The sequence below is a fragment of the Panthera pardus genome, unplaced genomic scaffold (assembly GCF_024362965.1).
Source record: "Panthera pardus isolate Hobbes unplaced genomic scaffold, ASM2436296v1 HiC_scaffold_16, whole genome shotgun sequence".
Taxonomy (NCBI): Eukaryota; Metazoa; Chordata; class Mammalia; order Carnivora; family Felidae; genus Panthera; species Panthera pardus.
In genome coordinates this window covers 82,142,492-82,167,125 of record NW_026526721.1, presented here as the reverse complement: position 1 = coordinate 82,167,125, position 24,634 = coordinate 82,142,492, and the positions used below count along the sequence as shown (strand labels likewise).

At 55.4% G+C, this 24,634-nt stretch overlaps 2 protein-coding genes across 8 annotated transcripts; one reads left to right on the top strand and one right to left on the bottom strand.

Annotated features, from left to right (window-relative positions):
• Nucleotides 1-7: 7 nt before the first annotated feature.
• On the top strand, nucleotides 8-8,682 carry FAM131A (family with sequence similarity 131 member A). 4 transcript variants are annotated; one of them, XM_053903576.1, is made up of 8 exons: nucleotides 8-212; nucleotides 1,419-1,479; nucleotides 2,490-2,632; nucleotides 3,048-3,094; nucleotides 4,781-4,874; nucleotides 5,123-5,305; nucleotides 5,505-5,621; nucleotides 6,936-8,682. In XM_053903576.1, the coding sequence occupies exons 5-8, from the start codon at nucleotides 4,805-4,807 to the stop codon at nucleotides 7,409-7,411; spliced, it is 846 nt and encodes a 281-aa protein (XP_053759551.1). In that variant the 5' UTR covers nucleotides 8-212; nucleotides 1,419-1,479; nucleotides 2,490-2,632; nucleotides 3,048-3,094; nucleotides 4,781-4,804; the 3' UTR covers nucleotides 7,412-8,682. The 4 variants fall into 4 exon arrangements, with proteins under 4 accessions (XP_053759551.1, XP_019318918.1, XP_019318915.1 ...); XM_019463370.2 differs by lacking the exons at nucleotides 1,419-1,479; nucleotides 3,048-3,094 and having other exon boundaries at nucleotides 9-212; XM_019463369.2 differs by lacking the exons at nucleotides 8-212; nucleotides 1,419-1,479; nucleotides 3,048-3,094 and adding an exon at nucleotides 1,562-1,827.
• Nucleotides 8,594-23,841, bottom strand: CLCN2 (chloride voltage-gated channel 2). 4 transcript variants are annotated; one of them, XM_019463358.2, is made up of 24 exons: nucleotides 23,178-23,826; nucleotides 20,711-20,867; nucleotides 20,405-20,536; nucleotides 19,900-20,028; nucleotides 19,679-19,812; nucleotides 19,494-19,571; nucleotides 19,332-19,410; nucleotides 19,082-19,207; nucleotides 18,897-18,981; nucleotides 18,703-18,804; nucleotides 17,088-17,172; nucleotides 16,795-16,950; nucleotides 16,361-16,430; nucleotides 16,020-16,130; nucleotides 15,555-15,768; nucleotides 15,110-15,243; nucleotides 14,700-14,872; nucleotides 14,471-14,585; nucleotides 14,182-14,255; nucleotides 13,904-13,963; nucleotides 13,725-13,763; nucleotides 13,448-13,552; nucleotides 9,360-9,446; nucleotides 8,594-9,214 (listed from the first exon to the last, which is right to left on the bottom strand). In XM_019463358.2, exons 1-24 carry the CDS (start codon nucleotides 23,247-23,249, stop codon nucleotides 9,020-9,022), a joined length of 2,712 nt encoding a protein of 903 aa, XP_019318903.1. In that variant the 5' UTR covers nucleotides 23,250-23,826; the 3' UTR covers nucleotides 8,594-9,019. The 4 variants fall into 4 exon arrangements, with proteins under 4 accessions (XP_019318903.1, XP_019318904.1, XP_019318905.1 ...); XM_019463359.2 differs by lacking the exon at nucleotides 13,904-13,963 and having other exon boundaries at nucleotides 23,178-23,831; XM_019463360.2 differs by lacking the exon at nucleotides 20,405-20,536 and having other exon boundaries at nucleotides 23,178-23,830.
• Between the last annotated feature and the right edge of the window lie 793 nt (nucleotides 23,842-24,634).

Here is a 24,634-nt window from a genome sequence, read left to right as displayed (position 1 = left end):
CCCCGTGCTGACGTCACCGGCCCGGTTCCCTCTCCGGGGAGCGGCGGCGGACGCTCGGCTCCCACCCCCTCCCCTCTCTCGGGCTCTCCCCTCCCCGGTGGCGGCCGCGGCCCGACCCTCTGTAAGGCGATGGCCCGAGCCCCGAGCGCAGGCTAGCGTGCCTGGGTTCCCGGCCATGGGCTGTATCGGCTCTCGGAGTCCGGCGGGTCAGGGTAAGAGGCGGAGGCCGGGCACGGGTTGGAGAATCGGGCTGCGGCTGCCCGGTGCGCGGGCCGCGGGTGGGTGGGGGCCTTGAGGAAGGGGCCGGTGTCGGGAGGGGGAGGAGCTTGTACCGGGGAGGCGGGCCTGTTAAGAGGAGGGAGCGGAAAGGAGCGGGGAGGGGGCTAAAAGCGACTCGGCTTTGCTCCCACGGCCTGCCTGCTTCTGGGTTTTGCAGGGTAGACTCGTGGTCTTTCCGCCTGGATTCCCACCGCTGAAGGTGGCAGGAGGTGCACAGCCTTGGGAGGGGCAAGTTGTCCATGGCAACTGGCCATCCACGCCCACACACTCGCCGCCCCCAGCCCACACCTCTCCTCTCACTGTCCTGGGAGTGGCTCTCTGCTGGGAACCTGCCTCTTCTAGCTGCGTCCCAATACCCTTAAGGAGGTAGCCTGCAAAGGCTGTCGAGCACCCCAGCACGGAGTTTTTGTACTCTCCCGCCCAGAGTCGGCTAGTTTATGAAGGAGACTGAGGCCCCATTTGGGGCACCTGTGAGCACCTGATCACCTCTCACCTCATAACTACTATTTTAGTTCCTTTTCCCCACTCCCAACAAAAACATTATCCTACCTTGTGTAGAGAAAGAGGAGCCAGGAGAGAGGCCATCAGGGCTTCCCACAACTGCTGATCCCTGCTGCTTGGGCCTTGGTTCCCATGGATGGTGGGTGGTGCATGCTGTGGCCTGGCCATAGTCCTATGCATCTGAGGTCCAGCAGCCAACTTAAGTGTCCTGGGTTTCTCCAAGCCCAAAGCCAGGCAGCGTTGTTGTTGTTGTTTTTTTTTTTTTCCATGAAGTTGAAGGCTGGGTTTTGGAATGGGTCCTGGGCTTTCAGGGCAGGTGGTCAGTCATACAGGCCTTAGAGTGGTTGGTACTTGAGATGTTTTGAAGCTAAGACTAGCTGAGATTTGTACTTTCCTTGGTTCCCATGAGGAATTCTGGGATTTGTAGTCCTAAATTAACCTCATGGCTTTTGAAGCTGAGAAGCAGCAGGCTGCTCTGATCCCTCTGGACCTGCTAAGGCTTGAGGTTCAGGAAGTCATTCCTCCTGTAGTCAGGGGAGAATTTGGCTGACCTTAGGACTGGCTTTGAGAGCCCTGATTAGGTACCAGCTGGGGGCCAGGGATGGCCTGTAACCTTGTGTCTTCCTTCTGGTTGGTAGCATTTCTGGGGACCACCAGCTGGCTGAGGCTCAGGGACAGAGACGGCTACTCCAGCTAAAGGTCAGTTGTGATGTACATTGCCTATTGGCACTGTCTAGGGGATGGGCCTCAGCTCCCTGAGCTTCAGAGAGCTCTGCTGGGCCCCTGGCACTCCCACCTCCTCAAAGCCATGAAGCAGGAGTGTTCTCCTTCTGTGACTAGGCACAGGTTCCAAGTGGGGAGGGGACTGGCTCAGCATCCGGAGCCAAAATAAGAATAGAACTGGGAGCTGAGCCTGGAGCAGTTCTGGGCTTTTGGTTCTCTGCATCAACACAGCCAGCATGCCTATGATTTCTGTGCTGGGCAAAATGTTTCTATGGCAGCGTGAAGGGCCTGGAGGACGATGGACTTGTCAGACGAGTCGCAGAGGTGAGACCAGGGACTGTAGATGTGATCTGGGAGGTAAGGGGAAGCTGAGGAATTGGGTGCTCAGGTGGCAAAAGGAAAATTACTCTGGTTTAGATAGTGGGAACCAGGATGATACAAGAACAACCAGGCTGGGGCCAGACAGGGCATCAGGAAAAAAGCCTTAGGGGACTGGGATGAAAGTAAGAAAAAATCATGGGTTTGTCAGAAGAGAAGAGTAAAGAGCTGCATACCAGCTGATGCTGGCGAGAGGAAAGAACCAAGAGAAGGAAGGCAGCAAGGCTGTAAAGGGTCCAAGGTGGTGGTGGGGAGGAGGATGGCGATGGTGGTGGAAGATTGCGGTGTGCTTTCCAAGAGGAATGGGTAGGCCGAGAAACCCAAGATTCAGAATTTATGAAAGTGTAGGTTTCATCCCTAGGGTTCTGACGGTAAAATGTATCCAGAGGAGGAAGGGGGCCAGTGGGCTGCCACAAAGTGGTCCCAGAGGCCTGAAGGTCAGGAATGTGGGATAGGGGCTTTCAGAATTGTGGAGACCACCAGGTGGTTGCTGATATTGGGAAGGGGAGAGGGAGAGGGATGAGGAAAAATGATATGGCAGCGCGATAAAAATGAGGATTTTGGCACAAGTGAGAGCCCAGGTGAACAGCCTTTCCCCCACCCCTCAGTGGCCTCGGACCCGGCTTGGGCTGTGGAGTGGATCGAACTTCCTCGGGGCCTCTCTCTATCTTCCTTGGGATCTGCTCGGACCCTCCGAGGCTGGAGCCGATCCTCCCGCCCTTCCTCCGTGGACAGCCAGGACTTGCCAGAGGTGCTGGGCCCCTGGTGTTGGTAGGGGGAAGGGGGGCCGCATTCACATGAAGGGGATCTGTATCCCCCACCTCCGCCTCGACAGCCTGCTTCTGGCTCTCTTTTCCTGCGAGCGGAGGCGCTATCCGGCCGGCGGGGCCCGAGGCCGCCCCCGCGCCGGTCTGCTCTGCTCGGCGTGGTGCCAGCGGGCGGGCTTTGCTCGCGCCTTGGGCGCTGACGTCAGCGCATCCCAGGCCGTATCCCGGGAGATCCTGTTGCATGGTGATGGGTTGCCAGGGAGACACACACCTTTTCTCTGGGCCTGGGCCGCAGCTGCGCGCACAGCAGCGCCGGGCACGGATGGCGGTGCCTGGGGGCAGTGAGGGGAGGGAGGGAGAGCCAGCCAGGAAACACCCAGCAGGTGCTCCTCCCCCCAGGCCTGGCCGGAAGCTAACGGCGCCACCCTGGGGCCCATGTAAGCCAGGTACTGACGGGGGGAGGGGGGGGGCCGTGCGGGCAGAGGGTGGGCCTGAGGTCAAGGGAGGAGGTGGAGTCCCTCTTGTGAGGGGTGGGAGCTAGGCAATGCCAGGGAGGGGTCATGTGCTTCCAACTTCATTCATTCATTCATTGAGGGAAACATTTGACGGGGCTTGCCGAGGAGCACTGAGCCAGGTGTAGGGTGGAGGTAGGAACCTAGGTGAATCAGTCAGGCCCTGCCATCCTGAGATCCCTCAGGAGAGATGGAAGGGCAATGCTGAGGTGGGTGTGGGGGCGGGGAGGGGGGTATCTAAGAAGAGACAGAGAGAAGACTGGACTGAAAATATAATAGGAGGTGACACTTGAGTCAGGCCTTAAATGGTAGGGAGCATTTTGTCAGGCAAGGATGGCGTTCTTAGCCCAGGGGAAAGCCAGGTTCCTTTGCCTGGTGGCAGGAGGGATGCTTGCTGACAGGGAAGGTGAAAGTGGGGTTTTATTGGGCAGAGGAGATCTGTCATGGATTCCAAGGCCTGGAAGGAGGCAGGGGGCTCACAGAGTGGGCTGTGAAACTAGGACTTCATTGGACAGCAGAGGAGCCCAGAAAAGATTTTAAATAGGGACATGTGACCAGTTGCATTCCAGGAAAATTATTTGTTTACATTTATACTTTGCCTCATTCACTCAGCCTGTGTGTTTAGAAAGGTTACTCTGTACCAGGCACTGTGCTAAACACTGGGGTGCAGCAGTGACAAAAGAGACCAAATTCCTTCAAGAGCTAAAGATCAGTGAGGGAGACCAGCGACAAATAAGGAAACACACAAAGTGGGCCATGATTTCACACACAGGGTACGTTTATAGAGGATGGTGACTTGTTACAGAAGGAGGATGGAAAACTGGTTGGGTGGCCAGGAAGACCCTTCTGAGGGAATGATGTTTCAGCCAAGACAAAAGATGAGAAGGAGCTAGCCAGCCATGGGGAGGAGGGAGAGGAACACTTACACAACATCCTAGGCTAAGAAAATAGCATGGAATTGGAGGAGCTCATGGGTCTCCAACTATGCTAATCTGGACACGGAGTATTGAGGGCTTGAGGAAGGGAAGGCAGTGGCAGTGGGAGCCGAAAGGATGAGCAAAGCATAGGGGAGAGTTGACGGTCATGCTGAGGCTTGGAGCCAGACTGAATGGGCAAATGCGTGATGCCGAGTAAAGAAGCTGGGGAGCAGGGCCAGATGTGGGAAAAGGTGTTGGGTTTGGTTTGGGTCATGCTGAGTCTGTGGCCCTGGTAGGCTGTAAAAACAGCTGGAGGATTGAGAGGAGATGGTCAAAGAGAAGAGGACCTGGAGGAAGTCCTTGATGCCATAGCTTTCTCCCTTCCTCTTTTTCCTTCTCAAAGGTTCTTGACTTCCCAGATTGCCTCCTTCCCCTTTGGGAGCTGAGAAGGTGGGGCAGGGGTGATAGCTACAGTTCTGTTCCTTTGGGTCCGCCTGGATCTCTGTTGCTCCTTGGGAGCACATAGCTTGCTGGTCCTGGCTTCTTAGCCTCCCTCTTACGTGTCTCAGCAGCCACTGAGACATATGTGCTGCCCTGGCGTCTCTTCCCAGCTCCCATATTCCCTTGACACCTTGGGTGGGTTATGGGCATGCAGGGATGCTGCTGTCAGAGGGGCACTGACTCTCTGATGCTGTCACCCAAGGTGAATGTTGGAGACACAGTCGCGATGCTGCCCAAGTCCCGGAGAGCCCTAACTATCCAGGAGATTGCTGCGCTGGCCAGATCTTCCCTGCATGGTATGCACCCCCTTCCCATACCTTTGGCCACTCTGTCCTTCCTTCTTCCTTTTGCACGTACACATTGGGGACTGTATCCTGTGAGCTCTTGCTGGGATCTCCCTTTTCCTCCCCTTCTCAGATGAATCCCAGCTTCCTCCTCCCATCCAAAGGCACATGTGGACCCAAACTACCACCACCCTTCCACTCCCCTCTCAGATGCTCCCTGGCCTGTGCCCTAACCAGACCTCCCTCTGCCCCACCTGCAGGTATTTCCCAGGTGGTAAAGGACCACGTGACCAAGCCCACCGCTATGGCCCAGGGCCGAGTGGCTCACCTCATTGAATGGAAGGGTTGGAGCAAGCCAAGCGACTCACCTGCTGCCCTGGAATCAGCCTTTTCCTCCTATTCGGACCTCAGCGAGGGTGAACAAGAGGCTCGCTTTGCAGCAGGTGGGGACAGGAAGGGGTCAGCCACACGTTTGTCACAGGGATGCTCTCATTGCCTCAGACCTGATGTGGAGGTTGGAGTCTTTCCATACCCCTCTCTTTCCTCTCCTGTCTCCAAGCTGAGCCCTAGTCTTAATTCTTCCTCTAATGTATTCTGCTAACGAACCTTCTCCGCTAATGAATTCTGTGTCCTCCCCGACAGGAGTGGCCGAGCAGTTTGCCATTGCAGAAGCCAAGCTCCGGGCGTGGTCTTCGGTGGATGGTGAGGATTCCACCGATGAATCCTATGATGAAGACTACCCTGGAGGAACTGACTCAGGTGAGGGGCAGTCCATGCTCGTGCCCCTAGCTGGGGTGGGACTGAATGAGAGGCCTTGTGATTCAGAGGCTTTTGGAAGGGGTGGCGTGCAGACCCTGTCCAGGCAGTCCTTGACATTTCCAGGGGCAAGAGGGCTGTCCACGCTCATGGGGGGGGCAGTCAGCACCTGGAAATGGAGTAGTTCCTTTCCCACAGGTGCAGAGCCTTCTCTGCCTGTGCCGTTGGGCCTTGTAGTCCAGAGACCTCACTGATACCTTCTGTGCAACTGTGTCTCTGGGAGGGTCTGCTGTGCCTCACCTTTCCCTCTCAGGGCAGCCTTCTGGCCAGCTGTGGCAGCACAGATGAGCCACAGCAGCATAGCACCTCACAGGGCCATAGCCCCAGACAAACAGGAAGGCGTGCTGGGCCTGGACCGCCCACAGGGCCGTGCTGGCTCATGTTCAGCATCCTCAAATTCCATCTGAGACCTGCCTGTCGGCCTTTCTCTGGGCCAGTGCTTCCAGAGGGGACCCTGCGGGGCTGTGCAGCTGTGCACAGCCCTCCTTTCATCTTCCAATCCCCAGACCACATGGCTGACTTTCTCTGTAGCTTCTAGGCTCATGCCTCACAACACTCCCCCCACCCCTACTTCTTTGCCTTTGAAGATTGCCTCCACCAGCCCCCACCCCTCCAGCTAATTAACAGATTCTCCAAGAGCAATACATTCGAGCAGACTAGCAATACATTAGACTTCTGCTGTGGTCCAGAGGTGACTGATTTGGTTGCCTGAGGCCAAGATGGAGCCCGAAACCATAAATGCTCTCGTTTGATTGAGTTGCAGGCCTGCTTTTTGATCCTTGATGTAATGATAATAACATTTATCCGAGGCCATCACGACCCCATGTAGAACCTTCATGCAAATTCAAAAAAGCACCTCTCTCTCTCTGGTGGGGAGGGTCCCATGCTAGGGCATGCTGCTTGATGAGCAGAGGGTGGGCTGAACTTCAGTCCACACTCACTGCCTTGGATAGGCTCCCCTCGTGCAATGGACAACTGGCACAACCATGTGTGGTATCCCTGCATTTATTACTTTCTTACTTTGTGCTACATTCTTTTGTTCTCTCAGCAACCCCATAAGTAGGTATATTAGACTCTCCAATTTGCCATTAAGGAAACTGAGGCACCCAGCGGTTAAGTGACTTGCGCAGTTACCCAGCTCCTTCCCACTCTCCCCATAGCTAGGGGTGCCAAGGGTGGAGTGGGGAGAATGTGGCTTCCAGGTTGGTCAATTGACATGGGGCTAGTAGGGCTTAATTCTTTTTTCTCCCCCTGCAGATATGGCTGGGCAGCTGCCCCTGGGGCCCCACCTCCAGGACCTCTTCACTGGCCACCGATTCTCCAGGCCTATGCGCCAGGGCTCTGTGGAGCCTGAGAGCGACTGCTCGCAGACCGTGTCCCCAGAGACCCTGTGCTCTAGTCTGTGCAGCCTGGAGGATGGGTTGCTGGGCTCCCCAGCCCGCCTGGCCTCCCAGCTGCTGGGTGACGAGCTGCTCCTCGCCAAACTGCCCCCCAGCCGGGAAAGTGCCTTCCGTAGCCTGGGCCCATTGGAGGCCCAGGACTCGCTCTACAACTCGTCCCTCATGGAGTCCTGCCTTTCCCCCGCCGAGGAGGAGCCAGCCCCCTGCAAGGACTGCCAGCCTCTCTGCCCGCCACCAGTGGGCAGCTGGGAACGGCAGCGGCAAGCCTCTGATGTAGCTTCTTCTGGGGTGGTGTCCTTAGACGCGGATGAGGCAGAGCCAGAGGAACAGTGACCCAAATCATGCCTGGTGGTGGCATGCGTCCCCTGGCTGCTGCTGGGGGCAGAGCCTCTGTGCCCAAGTGCGGGCTGGAGGCCTCCAGCAGAGCTCCAAAGCCTAGAGGGCTCCTGGGAGCACTCACTCCTCCGTTGTGTGTTTTGCATGAAAGTGTTTGGAGAGGAGGCAGGGGCCAGGCTGGGGGCGCATGTCCTGCCCCCACTCCTGGGGTTTGCCGGGGGTTGCCCGGGGCCCCTGGGGCATGGCTACAGCTGTGGCAGACAGTGATGTTCATGTTCTTAAATCAAAAATGCCACATACACATTTCCTCTTTGGATGATGTGAACCCCTAAGGGGGTGGTTGTGACTGGGCCCTGTGGGGTGGAACGGGAGGGAGCCCGGCCCCCTCTCCCCTTTCCCCGTGCCTCTCTCTTTGCTTCTCTCCACTTCTGAGTCCATGTGCAGTGCTTGACAGACTCCTCCCCCATCCCAGGGCGGGCTGGCTCTTACCCTCCTGGAGCCTAGGATTGAGCCGTTTCCCCCAAGGGCCCCTCGCCCAGCTGGGCTCGTGCTGTGCTTTGCCTCTCCATCATCTCTAAATCTTCTTCTATTTCCTAAAGAGGGGTTTTGGTCTGTTCTTTCAGTCGTATTCTCTGGGAGGCACTGGATTGATGAAGGCATGTACCCTCTGCCCTTTTCCTGGCCCCTTGTAGGATGTGTGGGCAGGATCCCAGCGGCTCACAGCCTGCCTGGCTGCCCTATTCACCGAGTTCTTGTCAGAGTGGAGTTGGGAGAAGGGATGGCTCCACTTGCTACGGAGCTGTGACTTCAATGTTCTTCCAGAGAGGGCCACAAGGGGGCCACGTGGGTGGCTGGGCAGTTGTCTGTGGGGGCCTGAGCCAGGCAGGAATTGTGCCAACAAGTGACAGTCATGTGGGAGTGTCTCTCTTTGGGGAGGGAGGAGGGTAGTGCCTTTCTTGGCTGAATGAAAGGCCAAAGCTATAGCACTGCGGGCCTCTGCCCCAGCTAGCGTGTTGATAACTAAGCAGTGGAGGCCTCTGTGGATCCTGTGTTCCACAGACCGTGAGCTCTGGAGTTTTATGGCTGTGGGGGGTTTGGGTGGCTGCAGAATTCCGAGCCTTGTAGGCTTTGGCAGGTAAGAGGGCCCAAGGTAAGAACAAGAGCTGATGGGCACAGGCATTCTATATATAAGTGGCTCATTAGGTGTTTATTTTGTTCTATTTAAGAATTTGTTTTATTAAATTAATATAAAAATCTTTGTAAATCTCTATATACATCTGGTCATTGGAGGTTCCAGTATAAACCCATCTTAGTTCTACCCGTTTCCCCCTCAAAGGGGGAGCAGGGGTCAAGTGACTCCACCCCTGTCCTGCCAGGGGGATGCTGATCTTCCTGCCCATGGAACACTTGCTACAGGTGGGCACTGGGTCAGATTCCAGGTAGGATGAACCAGGAGGAGCTTGGCACCCCAGGACTGGAAGGGAGGCTAGGGCTCCAGCCTTTAGTGCAGGCGCCTCCTTTCCCAAGGCAGACGGGACAGGAGAGCTTCACGGTCTAGACCAACAGCCACAGCCACTGCCATCCTAGGCCACCCACTGAGGGTGTTCATTGGCACTTGTCATCGCTGTCAGAAGGGCTCCCCTCCCGGGGGAGGCCATGATGGGAGCGGGGCCCCCAGAGTGCATGCACCTCTGTGGTCTCTGTGTCACTGCTGCTGGTGGCACTGTCACGGAAGCTGGCCAGGGGCGGCCGGACTTTGACGCCCTGTGCTGTGACAGAGCCCTCGATAGCCTTCCGGAGCTAGAAAGGGTAGAGGGTCAGATGTGTGGACTCTGAGCTCCCTGCTCAGACTCCACCCCAACACTTACCCCAGGTGAACTGGACATAAACAAGCCTGCATGCCTGTTTGGAAGCAGAAATGGTTTGATGGCCATTATCATCTCACCTCCTTTAGGGTGACGATCCCAATGAGTCGGCCAATACTGGTGACATAAGCATGGTCCACTCCCAGTAGTGAGAAGATGGTGTGAGTCTGCAGGGTGGGGAGAAAATACACTGGACATCATGTACACCATCTACAGGCCAGAGGGCCCCAGGACAAGGCCGGGGTGGGGAATAGGAGTGGTGCCATACATAGATGGGGGGTGGGGAAGGGAGGGCCACCAGAGGGAAAAGAATAATGAGGACATTTCTGCAGCCAGGCCTCAGAAACTTGATAGAGGGAATCTTTAGGTTGCTTATTTGATGGAGAAACAGAGGAAGGATTCTTCGATGATGGAAGACAGAACAACTGTTCAAATGTGACATGTAATGATTGGCCATGCACTGAGCGAGATCTTTCTGAAATTAGTAACTTCAGTACTGTTCTGAGATACCCATTCTACAGGAGAGGCAGTATGAGGCTCAGTGGTGAAGTGACTTTGCAGCTCCAGAAGGAGTTTTCATCCCTCTATAGAAGGATAGTTTTCATCCCTCTACAGCCCCGGTCCTGTGCAGATGTCCAATCAGTCACAGAGGTATCTGGCAGAGAGGTTCCATATCCTTTAGGGGTACTGGCCCTGAATTTTGTGCCTCTCACCCCACTTTAGTAGCTGACACATGCTTCCCATTTGCCTCCAGCAGGCTGGCAGTTAAAATGTCCTTTACCGTGGCTCTGACATTTCAATCATGGCCTGAAGCACTCTACGTCTCGCATACAGTTTGCCTTTTCTGGGGCCCAAGTAGCATCCCAGGTGCTGTTGAGATGTAGCTTGAAGTCCAGGGAAACAACAGTCAACCACAAACTCCCATGTCTTTCTGGCTTTGGACTCTCCCCTCAACTTTCAAATGTAATCACCAAGGGCTCAGAAATTGTCAACCAGTTCTCCTTGTGTTCTAAGTAGATTTTCTTGGGCCAGATGTCTTGAAAAACACTACTGACACAGCAGTTCCTGGAATTTTTGGCCTATCACTTATCGCAGTGTTTTCAGTTTACTTGTAAAGTCTCTTGGCTTAATGTTTGAATCAAAATGGGCATTAATAACCCAGCTTTTTGAATACTAGTTACTCAGAACTCATTATAGCCATCTGAAAGCTTCAAAAATATTTTCTTATACAGTTGCTAAATCATTAGAGGGCTTCCAGAGCTTTCCTAACTCTCCATTTAAGGCATGACAGTACTTATAAAGCAGTTAGAAGTTCAGTTTTAGAATAAGCTTCTCTACGTTCCTTCAATACCTTTATCATAACTTGTTGGGGTTAGCAAGTTCTTCCCCATATCTAACTTGAATCCTACATGCTACATGTTACCTTTTAGTTTCCTCATCTGACTTCAAAGGGAAACCTATATTATCAGATTTTCTGTTTTAATAATCCACTAGCTTTGTCTTCTTATGGTTTAATAATCCCTCTATCTTCTCCCAAGGATCCTATTAAATTGTTCCCCTGGATTTTCTTTTTCTCCACAATCTTAATTAGAATGAGCTTCTGGTGGACTCTATGCCTTTTAGGTTTGCAAACCTCTGGTCCCAGGCAGTCACCAAGCCTTGCCGATCTGCTTCCTGAACATCTTGGCCATGCTGATTCCCTCACTATCCTTACCAGGACCAGGCCACAACATCCTCATGGGGTCTGCTTTTGGTCTCCCTTCCCTTCAGCTTGGCTCTGCCATCCTATGAGCTTTCACAAACTTGAGTTAGAGCCCATACTCCCCAGAATAGCCCACAAGACTCTGCCTAAGGCCATCCCAGCTGGTCTCAGATTCTGCTAGACACTCTAGCTTCCAGCCTCACATAATCACTCATCTTCTTCTGTAAACACTAATTTCTTGGACACTTTAACCCTTCCCTCAAGTCCCCTGTTGTCTGCCTCTTAGTATAAGCAGTAGTAGAAGTCATTCCTCACATATATTGAACTCTTACTATGGCCAGGCACTGTTCTAAGTATCCCATATCAAGTCCTTTATCCAAAGAAAAACCTATGATGTAGGTACTCTGAGCCCCATTCTACAGATAAGGAAAGCGAAGCACAGAGAGGCTAAGAAATTTGCCAAGGCTACACAGCTAACACATGGCAGACTGAGGATTTAGGTAAAGCCGGGCTGGCTTAGCTTTGGCATCCTAGCCTCCCCTGCCCCTGCTTGTCTGCAGGTGGTTTCAGAATGAATGTGGCAAGTAGCTGGTATGGCTGGCAAGCTCTAGTCTCATAGGTCCCTAAGTAGTCTCCAGTGGATTCCCTCTCCCCATGAATGTTCCCCTCCTGAACTTGACTGGGCTACTACTAATTGATTCTTCAGGCCTACAAGGCCATTTTGAATTCTCATCTTTTATGTTCTTATCACTTCTAGTTCTTTGTACTTTTGTTAGTCGGTTTCTCAAAGGCTTCTTCTCTTCCTCTGATTTTTAAGTTTGTAACAAACACCTACTTTGTTCTTTTTCATTTTAACTTAATTAGACACCAGGGAGCCCATTGGAGGGCCTGTACATCTTGGGCTTGGGAACAGTGAATTGACAGGGAGAGGGACAGCGTGGCCTTCTGAAAGAATCCTGGGATTGTGGCCAGGGAATCTGGGCTCTGGGCCTGGCTCTGCTGTACTGACTCAGGCAAGTGACCTCTTCACTGCCTCAGTCTCCCCATGTATTAAAATGGTTAAATCCCCAGGCTTTTGGGTCAAACCATCTTGGATTCCAGTCTGATTGCGCTGCTTACTAGCTGTGTGACCTTAGGCAACTTGCTTAACTTCTCTGAATTTCAATGTCCTCATCTATAAAAACTGGAATATCACAGTATCCATTTTACAGTCCAATTGTGAGGATTAAATTAAATGTGTGTAGAGCTTAGCAAGTGGCTGGCACATAGTGGACACTATAAAAAATGGCAACACGATAGAAAAGCTTTAGAGTTCTTAGGAAGAAAGGCTTTAAATAAAAACTCAGTGTATTCGCAGGTCTATATATATTTTTCTTGCAACTGTACTGTAGTTCCCCAGTCACTTTGATCTGATGTCTTTACCCAAAGGCTTTTAAGTTCCTTTATTACCTTTTGCTTTTTTTTTTTTTTTTTTAAATTACCTTTTGCTTTTCTCTTTCTTTGTGCCCTGTCCTTCCTGGCCCAGCCCCTGCTTGTCTGGGATGGCTGGCTCTTAGGCTCAGCTTGCACCTCGGCTAGCTGCTAGAGCTGCAGACCTTGGGAGTATTCCTCCACTGCCTGCATCCCCATGCCTTGGAGGCTTGCACGTTTAAATCTGTCAACAATTTGGCTAAAATGCTCTGCTCGGTTTCTACCCCAGCACCCTGCTGGGTGTGCCTGCACTTCCTGCCTTCGCTTAGAAGCCTGAAGATGCCCAATGAGGCCACTGTCCATGCTGGGGAGGCCCCGAGAAAGTCCTCCACAGAGAGCCCCAGCCCTCCTTGAGTGTCAGCCTAACCCTCCACCAACCTGTCTGCACTCAAGTTTTCTCCCCTTATCTGCAGGCCATTTTGCCCTTCTACTGAGCTATCTTCCTGTGTACCTACCAGTTTTCCTTTGGCCTACATTATTAAGTCAGACTTTCTGGGGTCTGACATTCCAAGCCCCCCACTGGGCGTTTCTCATCTTTGTTTATCTCTTCTCTGCAGTGTCCCCACCCCTACTTGGATATTTGCTAGCTTGTTTATTAGGGTTTCTTATCCTGCCTGTTTTTCACCCATTTTTTTTTCAGTTGTGGGTGTATCAGCCTTGTTGGGTGCTGGCAGTCTCCTGCCTGGCTCTGACCCTGGCCTGGCCCTCTGGCTTCCACCCAGCTCAAACCCTGTCTTTGTTGCTGCTTTGGCCCAGAGTTCCCTGGGGGGCAAGGCTGAGCAGAGGAAAAATGATGCCTGCGGTAGGCAGGAACAGGCTAAGGGGACCTGACTCCCGGCCTCCCATCCTTTAAGGCAATATGTTTGAAACACAGCACAGAGCCCACCCTCTGCTACCCTGTTTCCCCCCACCTGCCTGAGTCCAAACTGTGGGAGGACCTAGATCCCCACCCTGTGCTCCTGAGAGCTCAGGGCAGCCCCTGGCGAATGACCCTACCTTGTGCAAAGAGGTCCGCTCCACCAGCTGGAAGGGGGCAGGGTCAATTTTGCAGTCGCTGAAGTTGACAGGTTCATCTAGTTGCTGTTCCTCCCACTCCAGAATCTGAGAGGATGAGACAGAGGATTAGGGGGAAGGTGCCAATAGCTGCTCTCACCTTCCTGAAAGCTGGCTCCCCCTTTTCCCACCCAATGGTCCCTCCCATGGGGACAGCAGCCAAGATGATGACTGAACACTCCCAGGAAGAAACAGGGTCCAGAGTCCAGTCACACCTTACCTCCTCAGGGGTCATCTCGCCTTCCAAGTCTGAGTCACTCTAGGAGAGAGGGACAGAGGTTGGTAGCTAGTGGCTGGGAGGAGGTGGGTGTACCCCCCGGCTTGGGGAGGCTTATCCCGCTAGCCCACAGCCCTCCCTGTCCAGTGCTCCTGAGCTGCAGGAAGAAAGTGAACACTTACCGCCAGGGAGATTCGGACCCGCTTCAGCTTGCGCTTGTCACATGATTCGGACTTCTCCAACTTTGTTAGAGCCAGAGAGAAGAGTTGATGTTACAGGGAGGGAGGTGAGGGTTAAGTGGTGGAGCTGAGAGGAAGAGCACACAGCAGGGACAGAGCTGACATCTAGGAGGGCAGAAGCGCAGGGACAATGGAGGCAGGCTCTGTAGGGTTAATGGAGGGGTGGTCTCAGTGTCAGAGAGAGAGCTGGAAAGAAAGAGACAGAGACTCTGACTACTCACCTCTGAAGCAGCCTCGGGGGGTGGACTGCCACAGAAGAGGCTCCTGAGGGCGATGCCTGCCTGCTCCATGTTCCCTGTGTTCCCAAACACAAGGCCCCGGGGGCAATGTCATCTTTGAGGGCGAGGACCAGGAGAGGTGAGGAGGGCAAGAGGAGAGGTGTCCTGGTTCTACCCCTGGCCCATCTGGGCAGCCTCTTAGCTGGGATGTGCTCAAGCAAAAAGGTTGGGTAGGGCTCCCACTGGATCTCAGGGGCCGTACTCTGGCTCTGCCAGTGGGAGAGAGGCCCACCTGTGGGACTCTCCCCGAGGTTCATGGTGTTGCTGGGCCCCCTCTTGAGAGCAGGCTTCAGGGGCTTGTGAGTCTCCCCCCGGGCTGCAGGGAAACCTGAGTCCTCTGTGTTCACCTGCAGAGGCAGGAAGGGGCTGGTGAGGCTATGGCCCCAGATCACTTCTGTATTGCCCTCCCAGTCTATGTGACATTTGGGAAGATTGTGCAGTTGTGGGGTTCCCCTGCTCACCTGGAAGCGGACGGAGGTCTCAGGGCTAGGGGGACTCTCCTGATCGGACGGTGGAGAGGTCTGGGCATTTCGATGCTCCTGCATGTACTGCCGTCGGCGGGCTGGGCTCAGCTGCGCCCCCAGCAATGCCACCACCTGTGAGCGCTCAATGGAGCCCAGGAGGATCATGGACTCTGGGTAGAGCAGGTGGGAGGACTCAGGAGCTGGGGGTGAGGCCCTCCTACTCACCCCCTGGCCTTCTTTCACACCCAGAGTGGGGTCTTGGACACAGACCACGCACCAGAGGGCACCCCTGGCTGGCAAATGCTGGCCCAACCAAGGAGACTTGTTCTGAGCTCCTGTTCCCTCCCTCTTCCTGAGCAGCAACCCTGGGAGATGCCCCTAGCACCAGAGATCCCTCCTGGTCTCACCAGGGGATTCCACTAGGGCCAACATGCGGCCCTTGGTCCTGTGCAGTGCTAATCGAAGGTCCCGGAAGGTGCAGCTGAGGGCCACGTGGGGAACATCCCGCACCATGATGTCCTCCACTCGCATCCGGTACTGCCTGAGGGTAGAGAAAGGCACTTAGTTTGTGATCATGATGGGGAAGGGATCCCAGAGCACTACCATCAGGGCCATAAGAAGGCCCCAGAGCCCATGGGGACAAGGGCTAAGAGCCAAGGAGTATTTCTGCCTTCATTTGATCAGGTGGGGCTAGCTGCGGTTTCTCCAGGATGTGGACAGGGCAGCTCTGGCCAGGAGAGAGCAAGGTGGCTGGTCTCCCAGCTTCACTGTCTGAGGACTTTGCTGGAGGTGGGTCTGAGGGGGTCCTTCTGACCCTCACCCGCACCCCCCTTGTCGCCCAGCCCTCCATACTGGTGGCGGCCCCAGCCCAGTTCAGGCAAATAGGGCAGTTTCTTGATCCGGATGATGCTGTCATAAAGTGAGGGCTGTAGGCTCTGGGCAACGGCGTTGGCCAGGATGACGGCAATCATGACGGGTAGGATGTGGGCAATCTGGCCCGTGAGCTCGAACACGATCACAGCCGTGGACACTGTGTGTGTCACTGCTCCTGCCAGTGCAGCTGCCCCTGGAGGTAGCCATCTTCAGTCACCTCAGGGTGCTCAGGTCCCAGATGACCCTCCCCATCCAGGGATGGTCCTCTGGGGGCCTTTCAGGTCGCCCAGTACACTACCGGGGACCTGCCAGGCCGCCCAGTACACTACTGGGGACTGGCTTCTGCATCTGAGCGAAGCCGGGTTCCTGCCAGCAGGGGGCACCAGAACCTCAGACCCTGTGGCCAGGGGTCTTGGGAGACAGATGGGGACCTGGAGCACTTACCCACCACTGCATAGCCACCAGGCACAATCCGGTAGGTGCTGCCGTCAGTGTGAATCCCATCTGGAAACCAGGCAGCCATGCTTTCTCCCACCAGACGCCCAAATGCTGCTCCTTCAGGGAGGGGGGTGGGAAGAGAAACAGGTAGTGGAGGGGGAGGGTGGGGGCACTAGGAAGAGAGAGGGTCAGAAGGTGGGGGAGGGGCCAGTGGGTCATTCAGTACAGGGGACAGTCAGGGGGTGGGGTTGGGGCTGAGGCTGGACCAAAACCCACTCCCAGGCAGAGAGGGGACGGCGAGTGGGTGGGAAGGTTGAGGCTAGGAGAACAGGCAGCTGAAGACTCACCAATGACAAAGACTGGCATGAAGGCCCCACAGGGCACTGGGATGGTGGTGGCCAGTGCAGACATCCAGAACTGCAGGCAGGAGGTGGTTCAAACAGGTAGAAGCACTGACAGGCCCCAGGCAGCCCCCAGCTTCACCCTGAGGCGTCTACCTTCCTTATCAGTCAGGCACAAGTTCCCAGCTATCCCAGAATCCCCCAGGATCAAAGAAAGGAGGACTCCAGAACCAGATGGCTTGGGTTCAAATCTTACTCTGCGGTCTAGCTCTGGGACAATTATGTAACCTCTTTGTGCCTTGACTTCCCATCTTAAAAAAAGGGCTACTGACACTACCTTTCTCATAGTGTTGTGAGACTTAAAAGGAAAGTGCTTAGAACAATGTCTGGCACCTAGGAAGCCCAGGTTGGCATTAGCTGTACACATGTAAGAGCCCTACCTTCATGAGAATGAAGATGACCAGGGTGAGGAAGACGTTGGCACGTGGTGGGCTCCAGGCCTGTGAGGTTCCCGGTGGCTCTAGCTCCTCTACCAGACCCTGGCGGACCCACGTCCGGTTGTCAAACAGGGTGACCAGAGTCTCTTTCTGTGAGAGCTGTAGGTGAACACGGTGCCTCAGGCTGGGGAACAGCCAGGATGAAGGGAAGGGGCCCAAAGGAGAGCAGAGACTATTGGCTTTAGAGGGGATATATCCCAAGGGAAAGCACAAGTGTCTGTTCTGCCTGGAGTTACCTGTCCGGCCATGAACTGTCCAAACCCAGGGGGGAAGGTCAGAGTGGAGATGAGCAGGGTCACCAGAGCTGGGAAGAGCAGGCGCCTAGAGATATAGGTTTCACAGCATCAAACATGGGTGGTGTACCTACTACAGACTGGTAACAGTCTGGGTGCCCTCACATACCTCAGGGCTGAGGTCGCAGCAGAGCCTCGTGCTTACATAAAAGCACACAGTTCTGAGAGAAGGTCCCTTTTGCTGTTCGTGATATGATGGACCCAAGGGTGATGGCTGTCTGGGGTTATTATAAGCCCAAATGCCTTTCTGTTGGTGCTCGATTCCCCAAGTAGGTAGCAGAAATCCAACCCATTCCAGCCCTCTCTTGGACACTTCTGAGCTGTGACTCCTCTCTATGCTCTCAGAGGCCCAGCCAAAGGGGACACTGTGTGACAGTATGGAGAAGTTTATGCCTTTGTTTCTCTCTGGTGACTTAGAGTGAAGGTCAGTGTTGGGAAAAGCTACGGTCACTCATGAAGTTGACCAAAGGTGCCAGAGGGAACAGGTTTAGTGGGCTGCCCTTTCTCTGAAAGACGTCAGTCCCAAAAGTCCTGTCTCGGGCCTTCCCGCTCCCAATCCTCAAGTTCACAAATGAGAGAGTTAAGCTCTGGAGATTAAAAAATCTCACCCATTTCTATGCTTCCACGGGGGTGGGGGTGGGGGTGGGGGTGGTGGAACTAAGGCTCAAACACTCTCCAGGGAGCAGTGCCATCTGTCCAGGCCAAGGGCCTAAGGAAGCCTTAGGGTTTTTGTTGTTGTTTTTGTTGTTGTTTAATGTTTATTTTTTTTTGAGAGAGAGTGTGACCGGAAAGGGTAGAGAGAGATGGAGACACAGAATCTGAAGCAGGCTCCAGGCTCTGAGTTGTCAGCACAGAGTCCAACGCGAGGCTCAAATTCACGAGCTGTGAGATCATGACCTGAGCCGAAATCAGACGCTTAACTGACTGAGCCACCCAGGTGTCCCGGAAGCCTTAGTCTTTTCAAAAAAAAAAAAAAAAAAAAAAAATATATATATATATATATATCTCTATATATATATTTAAATATTTATTTATCTGTTTGTTTATTTTTAAGAGACAGAGCACGAGTAAGTGAGGGGCAGAGAGAGAGAGAGGGAGAGAGAGTGTGGAGCCCGGAGTGGGGCTTGAGCTCATCTGATGCGGGACTCGAACTCAAGAACCATGAGATCGTGACCTGAGCTGAAGTAGGATTCTTAACTGACTGAGCCACCCAGGTGCCCCTTTAAATTTTATTTCTAAATACTCCCTACACTCAGTGTGGGGCTCAAACTTACAACCCCAAGATCAAGAGTCACATGCTCTCCCGACTGAGCTAGCCAGGTACCCCATGGAAGTCTTAATCTTTGATGTGACGTGCCTTGACTAAAAATTCAAAAGTGCCAATTTTGAGGTAATTCATATAAAAGCCAAAATGTTCAATCATTCCAGAAAACACCATTGGCTGATTTTCTCAATGAAGTGCTATCTTTAACTGGGCTACTCTTTGCCACAGTAGGGTGGCCCTCTCACCCTACTGTGACCATCGCACAACTCAGAGAGGAGCCCAGGTCCAACTCACTTCTTCATGAGGAAGCGGTTGATGGTTTTCTGCTTCCGCATCACCTGGACAATCTTCCGGTTCAGGTAGACAAAGAGCGCTCCCCCAAAGCCACTAGCAATACTAGAGAGGGGAGAAGTACCAGGGTGAAAGGGGGTCTTCCCTCTTCTACCTCCTCCTCTCCGATGCACCCCAGCTCCCTGAGCTCCCCTCACCCAATGACAGCAAAGGCCGGCAGCTCCTGGAGGTCAAAGGGGAAGTCAAGCCGGAATCGGGTTTTGAAGAGAGCCGTAATGGTCTCTGAAAGGAAAGCAGAGTAGCAGAGGGAGGCAGGTGTAGTGTTGAGGGCCCTCACCTGAGCCATCTCAGGGGTTCGTCTCGTCCCCCAGGTCTCCCCCACCTTCATCACGGTTCCAGACCGCCAGGACCCGGAAGATGAAGGCACTGAAGGTGGCAGCAAAGAAGCCTCGCCAGTAGTTCCGCACAGCGAAGAAGGTGGAGGTGACCTCAATGCTGAATAGGACACCTGTGAGGGGGCAAAGCAGAGTGCCACATGAGGCCTGGGCCCTGCCTGAGGACTCAGACCCAGATGAGAGGGGCAAAGGAGGTGAGGCCAAGGGCAGGGCTGAGGGGCTGGACTGACCGCCTACCTCCAATAGGTGCTGCAAAGCAGCAGCCTACTCCCACGGCACAGGCAGCAGCCAGCATCTCTGTGTTCCGGGATTCATTCTGGCAAGAGTGGTGGAAATGGGTGTCAGCGTGGCCTCAGCAGCCTCCCCTCCCCCTCTGCTTTCCCCCAGGGTCTCCCTTACCTCATAGATGCCCCCAAAGAGGGAGAGGAACTTGCTGAGCAGGGCAGCACACATGCTGGCGATATGCACAAAAGGGCCCTGGGGGTGTGGGAGCAAATGGTGAGTGGGGAAGGGGCACACCTTGACCTTGGCCTATCTTCTTCCCCCACTGGGACAGACTCCTTCTATCCCCAATCTGGAGTTACCTCTTTGCCAAGGGGCATCCCGCTGCCCAGGGCACAGGTCAGCCCAATGACCTTAGCTACAAAGGTCTTCAGGGTGAGGTATTCCTTCAGCACCACTCCTCGCAAGATGGTCTTCATCTCAGGGATGCCAGACCCTGGAGAAGTTATGGTCCCAGGAGAGTCATTTGATGTGCCCGTTTCAGGAGGTCCCATCACTGCCCTCCCCTTCTTTCTTACTGTACCGACAGCCTGAGGAGCCAGGATCTGTGTGAATCCAGCTGAGAAAGTGATGAGAACGATGGGGTAGGTGACCCAGGCCAGGTACTGGAGCAAGAGGCTAGTGTTCAAGCCTCGGGACATCCACTGTTGAGCTGTGGGGAGAAGATGAGCTGCTGGACCCTAGATGCACACACCCAGTCCCCACCTAGCCACTGGGACACACTGATATGACAAGCTGTCCCAGGGAGAATCGATCCATCACAGACAGCCTGGGCATGAGGGGTAGGGAGGCGGCCTTACAGGGCATTCATTGGGACAAAGATCACAACAGGGAAGAGGGGCAGTTCGAGAAGGGAGGCAAGAAGTTGTGGCCTATGGGAGTGGCAGTCATTATGCCTGAAGAGGAGGCAGTCAGGCTGGCTGGGGAAAGTGGTCAGTGGCCAAGTAGCCAAGATGCTTGGACAAGTGTGGCATGGAGAGAGCAGGTTGGTTCTTCCCAGCCTTCCCCTTGTCAGCCTTTGTCCTTACCCTGCAGACAGGCAGCGATGGCATAGTCCATGGCCCAGCTGACCAGAGCCATGAGGAGCCCCAGCAGGACCAGGAAGATCCAGTCTTCACCAACCCTGGACACTAGGAACTTATGGCAGCGTACGGAACAGACTGGGAGCAGGGAAGGGAAGAATGGAGTGGGGAGGGGGGGAGGCTAGCACCAAAGTATTCCCACCTCTGCCCCCCAACCCTCAACCTCCCAATGGGTAGCTCTAATGGCCTCTGTCCCCCTTAGCACAGCACAGCACAGCACAGCCAGGTCTCCTGCCCCAACCCAGGTCTCACTGCGGCATCGGGCGCAACGGCTCTGTCCATATTCCAGGAGCTCTGGGGGAGCCCGAGGGGAAGGTGGACCTCTCCAGGTCTCGGGCCCTCCCAGGCGAATCCGAGCAGCTTCCTCTTTGGCAAAGGCCCCAAGGTCCTGAGTATACCGGCCATACATCTGAGGAACAGGGAATATGGGGACATTAGCAGATGTGCGCTGAGTGGGGACCCCTGCATCAATTCCCCTTCTCCCAGACTCTATATTATATGCCCCTTCTTGAACCCACAGTTTCCACTTTGGCTTGGGGTGTGGAAACAATGCACATTACAGACCGTGGGGGCTGTCCTGGCCAGAGTAATGGGGACAGCCAAGGTACAGGGCACAGCACTGGGGGTGGCAGAATAATTGTCCTCTTCTCACAGGCCTGCCCAGGGAGCATGGAGGAGGAGGAGTGGGAGGGAAGGCCCCAGAGGAGGAAAAGATGGAAAAACCTAAGGCAGTCTGAAAGTGGGAGGAAGGAAGGTCAGAGAATAAGGGATGGTCAAGGACGGAAGGGTAACAATGAGGGCCTCATGGAGCTGGGGGCAGCTGAGTTGGGCCTAAGAGCAGGCGGGGCCTCAATCCTTATCACGTTCCCGCTTGGCCTCTAGCCTGTGACCAACTCAGCTGCACCCTTCCCATCCACCGTAATCCCCTTGTCCCCATTCTCCACCCCTAACCACCTCCCCCCCACCCCTCCCCAGCCTGCCAGCCCAGCTGGGAGTAGAAGGTCTCTGGGTGGGTGGAGAATGCTGGTGGCTTCAGTCCCACTCTGGAGCTGCCCTGAGTCCAGTGGTGGGTTGGGGCCGGCAGAAGCTGATGGCTGGGGTGTGACTGGGGATGTTGGGGTCCTGGGACGGGAGAGTGAGAGTCGCTGAGCCTCAGCTAGACCTGCCAAGCTGGGCGTGTGTTGGGGGGTGGGGAGGAGTAGATTCCGGCTGCCACCCGCAGAGCTTCGGGACACAAAGGGCTCCTGTTGGGGCTGGGGTTGGTGGTGGGGGGGGAGGGAGGGAAAGATAGAGACAGAGCAAGAGAGTGATAGAGAATGAGGAAAGGGAGGAGAGGGAAAGGGAAAGAGGAGAGAAACAGGAGAAAGGGAAAAAGAGAAGCCGGGGAAAGGCAGAGAAGAGAAAGGAGAAGAGAGGGGAAGAAGGAAGGAGGAAAAGAGAGAAAGAAAGTAGAGTACAAAGAGGCAGACACAGTGTAGGAGGGGGAGGTGAGTGTGTGTGAGAAAGACAAAGGGATTAGAAGGAGAAGGGGGAGAGGCTGGAGCAGAGAGTGTTCGGGAGACAGCATGACCCTGAGGATTCGTTCCAGAGATAGAGACCAGGCAAAGGAGGTGGAGATGTGGCTGGTGCAACAGATAGACACCATTTCAGAGGTCAGGTGCCTGGCTTCTTTGACCAAAGCCCCATTCTCAGCCAGGACAGATTGACAGACACCTCCCCCACAATGCGAAGGCTTGCCCCTCTCCCCTGGCTCCACCCCCACCCCTGCCACCTCTCCCTGTCATCCTGTTTCATCCAGTCTCTCTCTTATAACAGGGCACCTCCCAGCCCCAGCTACAACCCAGGACCCCTCCTCCTGGAGAGGCTCCCTCCCAGCCTCCTTCCAGAGCAAATTCCAACCCAAGCTGGTAAAAAGGAGCCACCGGCCCACTCCCTTCCCTAGAGTTTGGGTCCTCCGCCTAGTGACACAAGAAGGGGCAAAAGGCTTCTCAAACGCTAAGTTGCAATGGTAGCCATGAGTCAGCTCATAGCCCCAGGACCCCTGCTTTTAATGAGGTCAAGGGACACCCCTGAAGTGGGTGGGGGCTGGATACCCAGTCAGCATGGACAAAGGTCCCAATTCCCACACCCATTCTCGCTTGACCCATCCTCCCTAAAGCTCCTGTACCAAGAGTGGGGGGCGGTGTACAGGAAAAGCTCTTTCCCCCCAGAGAATCCCCTGAGGGCTTCTTGCCAATGCTGGGTTGCCAGTCCCCCAGGGGTAAGGGCTGGGGGCTAGGTTTGGGTCTGAGCCATCTTTCCACACAGTCTTGTTTCTAATTCTAGTACAGTGCCACACACTTAGTGGGGATAGAGGGAATGTCTTGGATGGTGGAGATAGGAGGGTAGAGAGAAAAAGTTCAAGGGTGTGAGTGGTGCTGGGGAGGGATAGTGGGGTGCTGAGACTTCAGTCCAGGAGGAGCAGAGAAAACGTGTGTGTGGGGGGGTGGTAAAGAGAAGGACACCTGGGACAAGCACCTGATGTCCTTGTCCTCTGCAGCCCCCTCCCCAACCCCCCCCCCCCCCAAGCTCTCCAGCCTCTCAGGCCCTCGAGCCTCAGTTTCTCCAGCTCACTTCTGGGGCGGGCTTAGGGTAGGCCCCCGGACCTCGCGCTTCCAAGGAGAACCCAGAGCAGCGGTACCGGAGTGCACTCCTGAGGGTTCCGCTCGGCTTCACTTACCAGGGTCTGCTCGTACTGCAGCGCCCGCGGCTCCATCCCTTCCGCCACTGTCGCGGCCGACGCGGCCGCCATCTCCGCCCACAGTCCTCTGGCCTCCCGGTGCAGCTCGGGCTCGGGCCCGGACTCGGCTCCCGGCCGGCAGAGCCCGCGCCGGCACCCGTCCCGTCCCCGCCGCCCGGGCGGCCGAGTGCAGAGTGCGGCGGGCCCCGTGCAGGCGCTTCGGGCTCAACCTCCAGCTCGCGTCCCCTCCTCGGCGGGCGGGCCGAGGGCGGTGCCCTCTTGTGCTGCTCCGCCCGCCGGGCCATCCACAGGGGCCAGCCCAGCCGGGCGGGGGTCTGCGTTGAGGCCGCCTCCGAGGCTCCGGGGAGGCGGCAGGGGGCGCTTGGAACGTGCTAACCTGCGCTCCCTCTGCGCAAAGGCCCGGAACTGAGAGGGGCAATTGGGGCCAAGCGGGGGCGGGTCCGCTGGCACGTGGAAGGGCCGGGCCAGGCCCGTGGCGCCCAGTGACGGAGCAGGAGGAGCCGGAGACGTTGGGGCTCAGCAGGGCCTGGGGCCGGGGTCTGCTGAACCGTTTAATCAGATTCTTTGCGCTCAATCTCTCAGGAGTGGCGCCCTCTCTTGCTTCTCCGGAGGGGCCAGACGGGCCTGGCAAGGCCCTTCTGCTCCGTCGAGGGTGAGAAGCAAAGCTGAAGGGACTCGTTGGGAGACGCTAGGCCCAGAAGGCTGGCGTGAGGGGGTGATGCTCGGAACTGAGACTCTCGATCTCTTTCATCCTCTTTCCTCCTCCTTCCCTTACCTGCTGGTCCTCTTGGGAGTCTCACCTGGAGTAACCCGGCCTGTGGGGTGCACCAGGGTGGAGGTGGGGAGGGAAGGTGAAGGGCTGAGGCCGGAGGGAAGAGATGTCTAGGTGCCGGGAGGCCGCTCCTGGGAGGAGGGTGTGGGCGTACAGAGGTCGCTTTTCCTTGGCAGGTCCCAAGGAGAAACTCGAGTAGCTACTGACTTCTCGCCACCATGGGGAACAGCCTGCTGGGGGATCTGCATTCTCTACCAGGGTCTAAAGAAGGATAGAGCAGAGGGTGGGGTGAGCACAGAGTGGATGGGCAGTGTAAGAGATTGTGTCAGGGGAGAGGCTCGGGCCCAGGAAACAGGCAGTGTGCGGGAGAAGGCAGGATCAGGATGAGGGGGCATGTGGGAGGCACAGGCGGTGCCCAGGAGGGAGGACGGTGCCCAGGAAGGGGGCAGTGTGAGAGGAAGGGGCAGTATAAGGGAGGAGCTGGTATTCGTGGGAGAGGATAGCGCCAGGATGAAGGGGCATGTAGATCAGCGTCTGGAGGGAGAAGGCAGTGGTGGGGCAACAGGTAGTACCAAGCGGAAGGGGCAGTGCTCAGGAGGAGAGCAGTGTGATGAGGTTAATGCCAGGCTGAAGAGAGCCTGTGGAAGAGAGTAAGTCCAGGGGA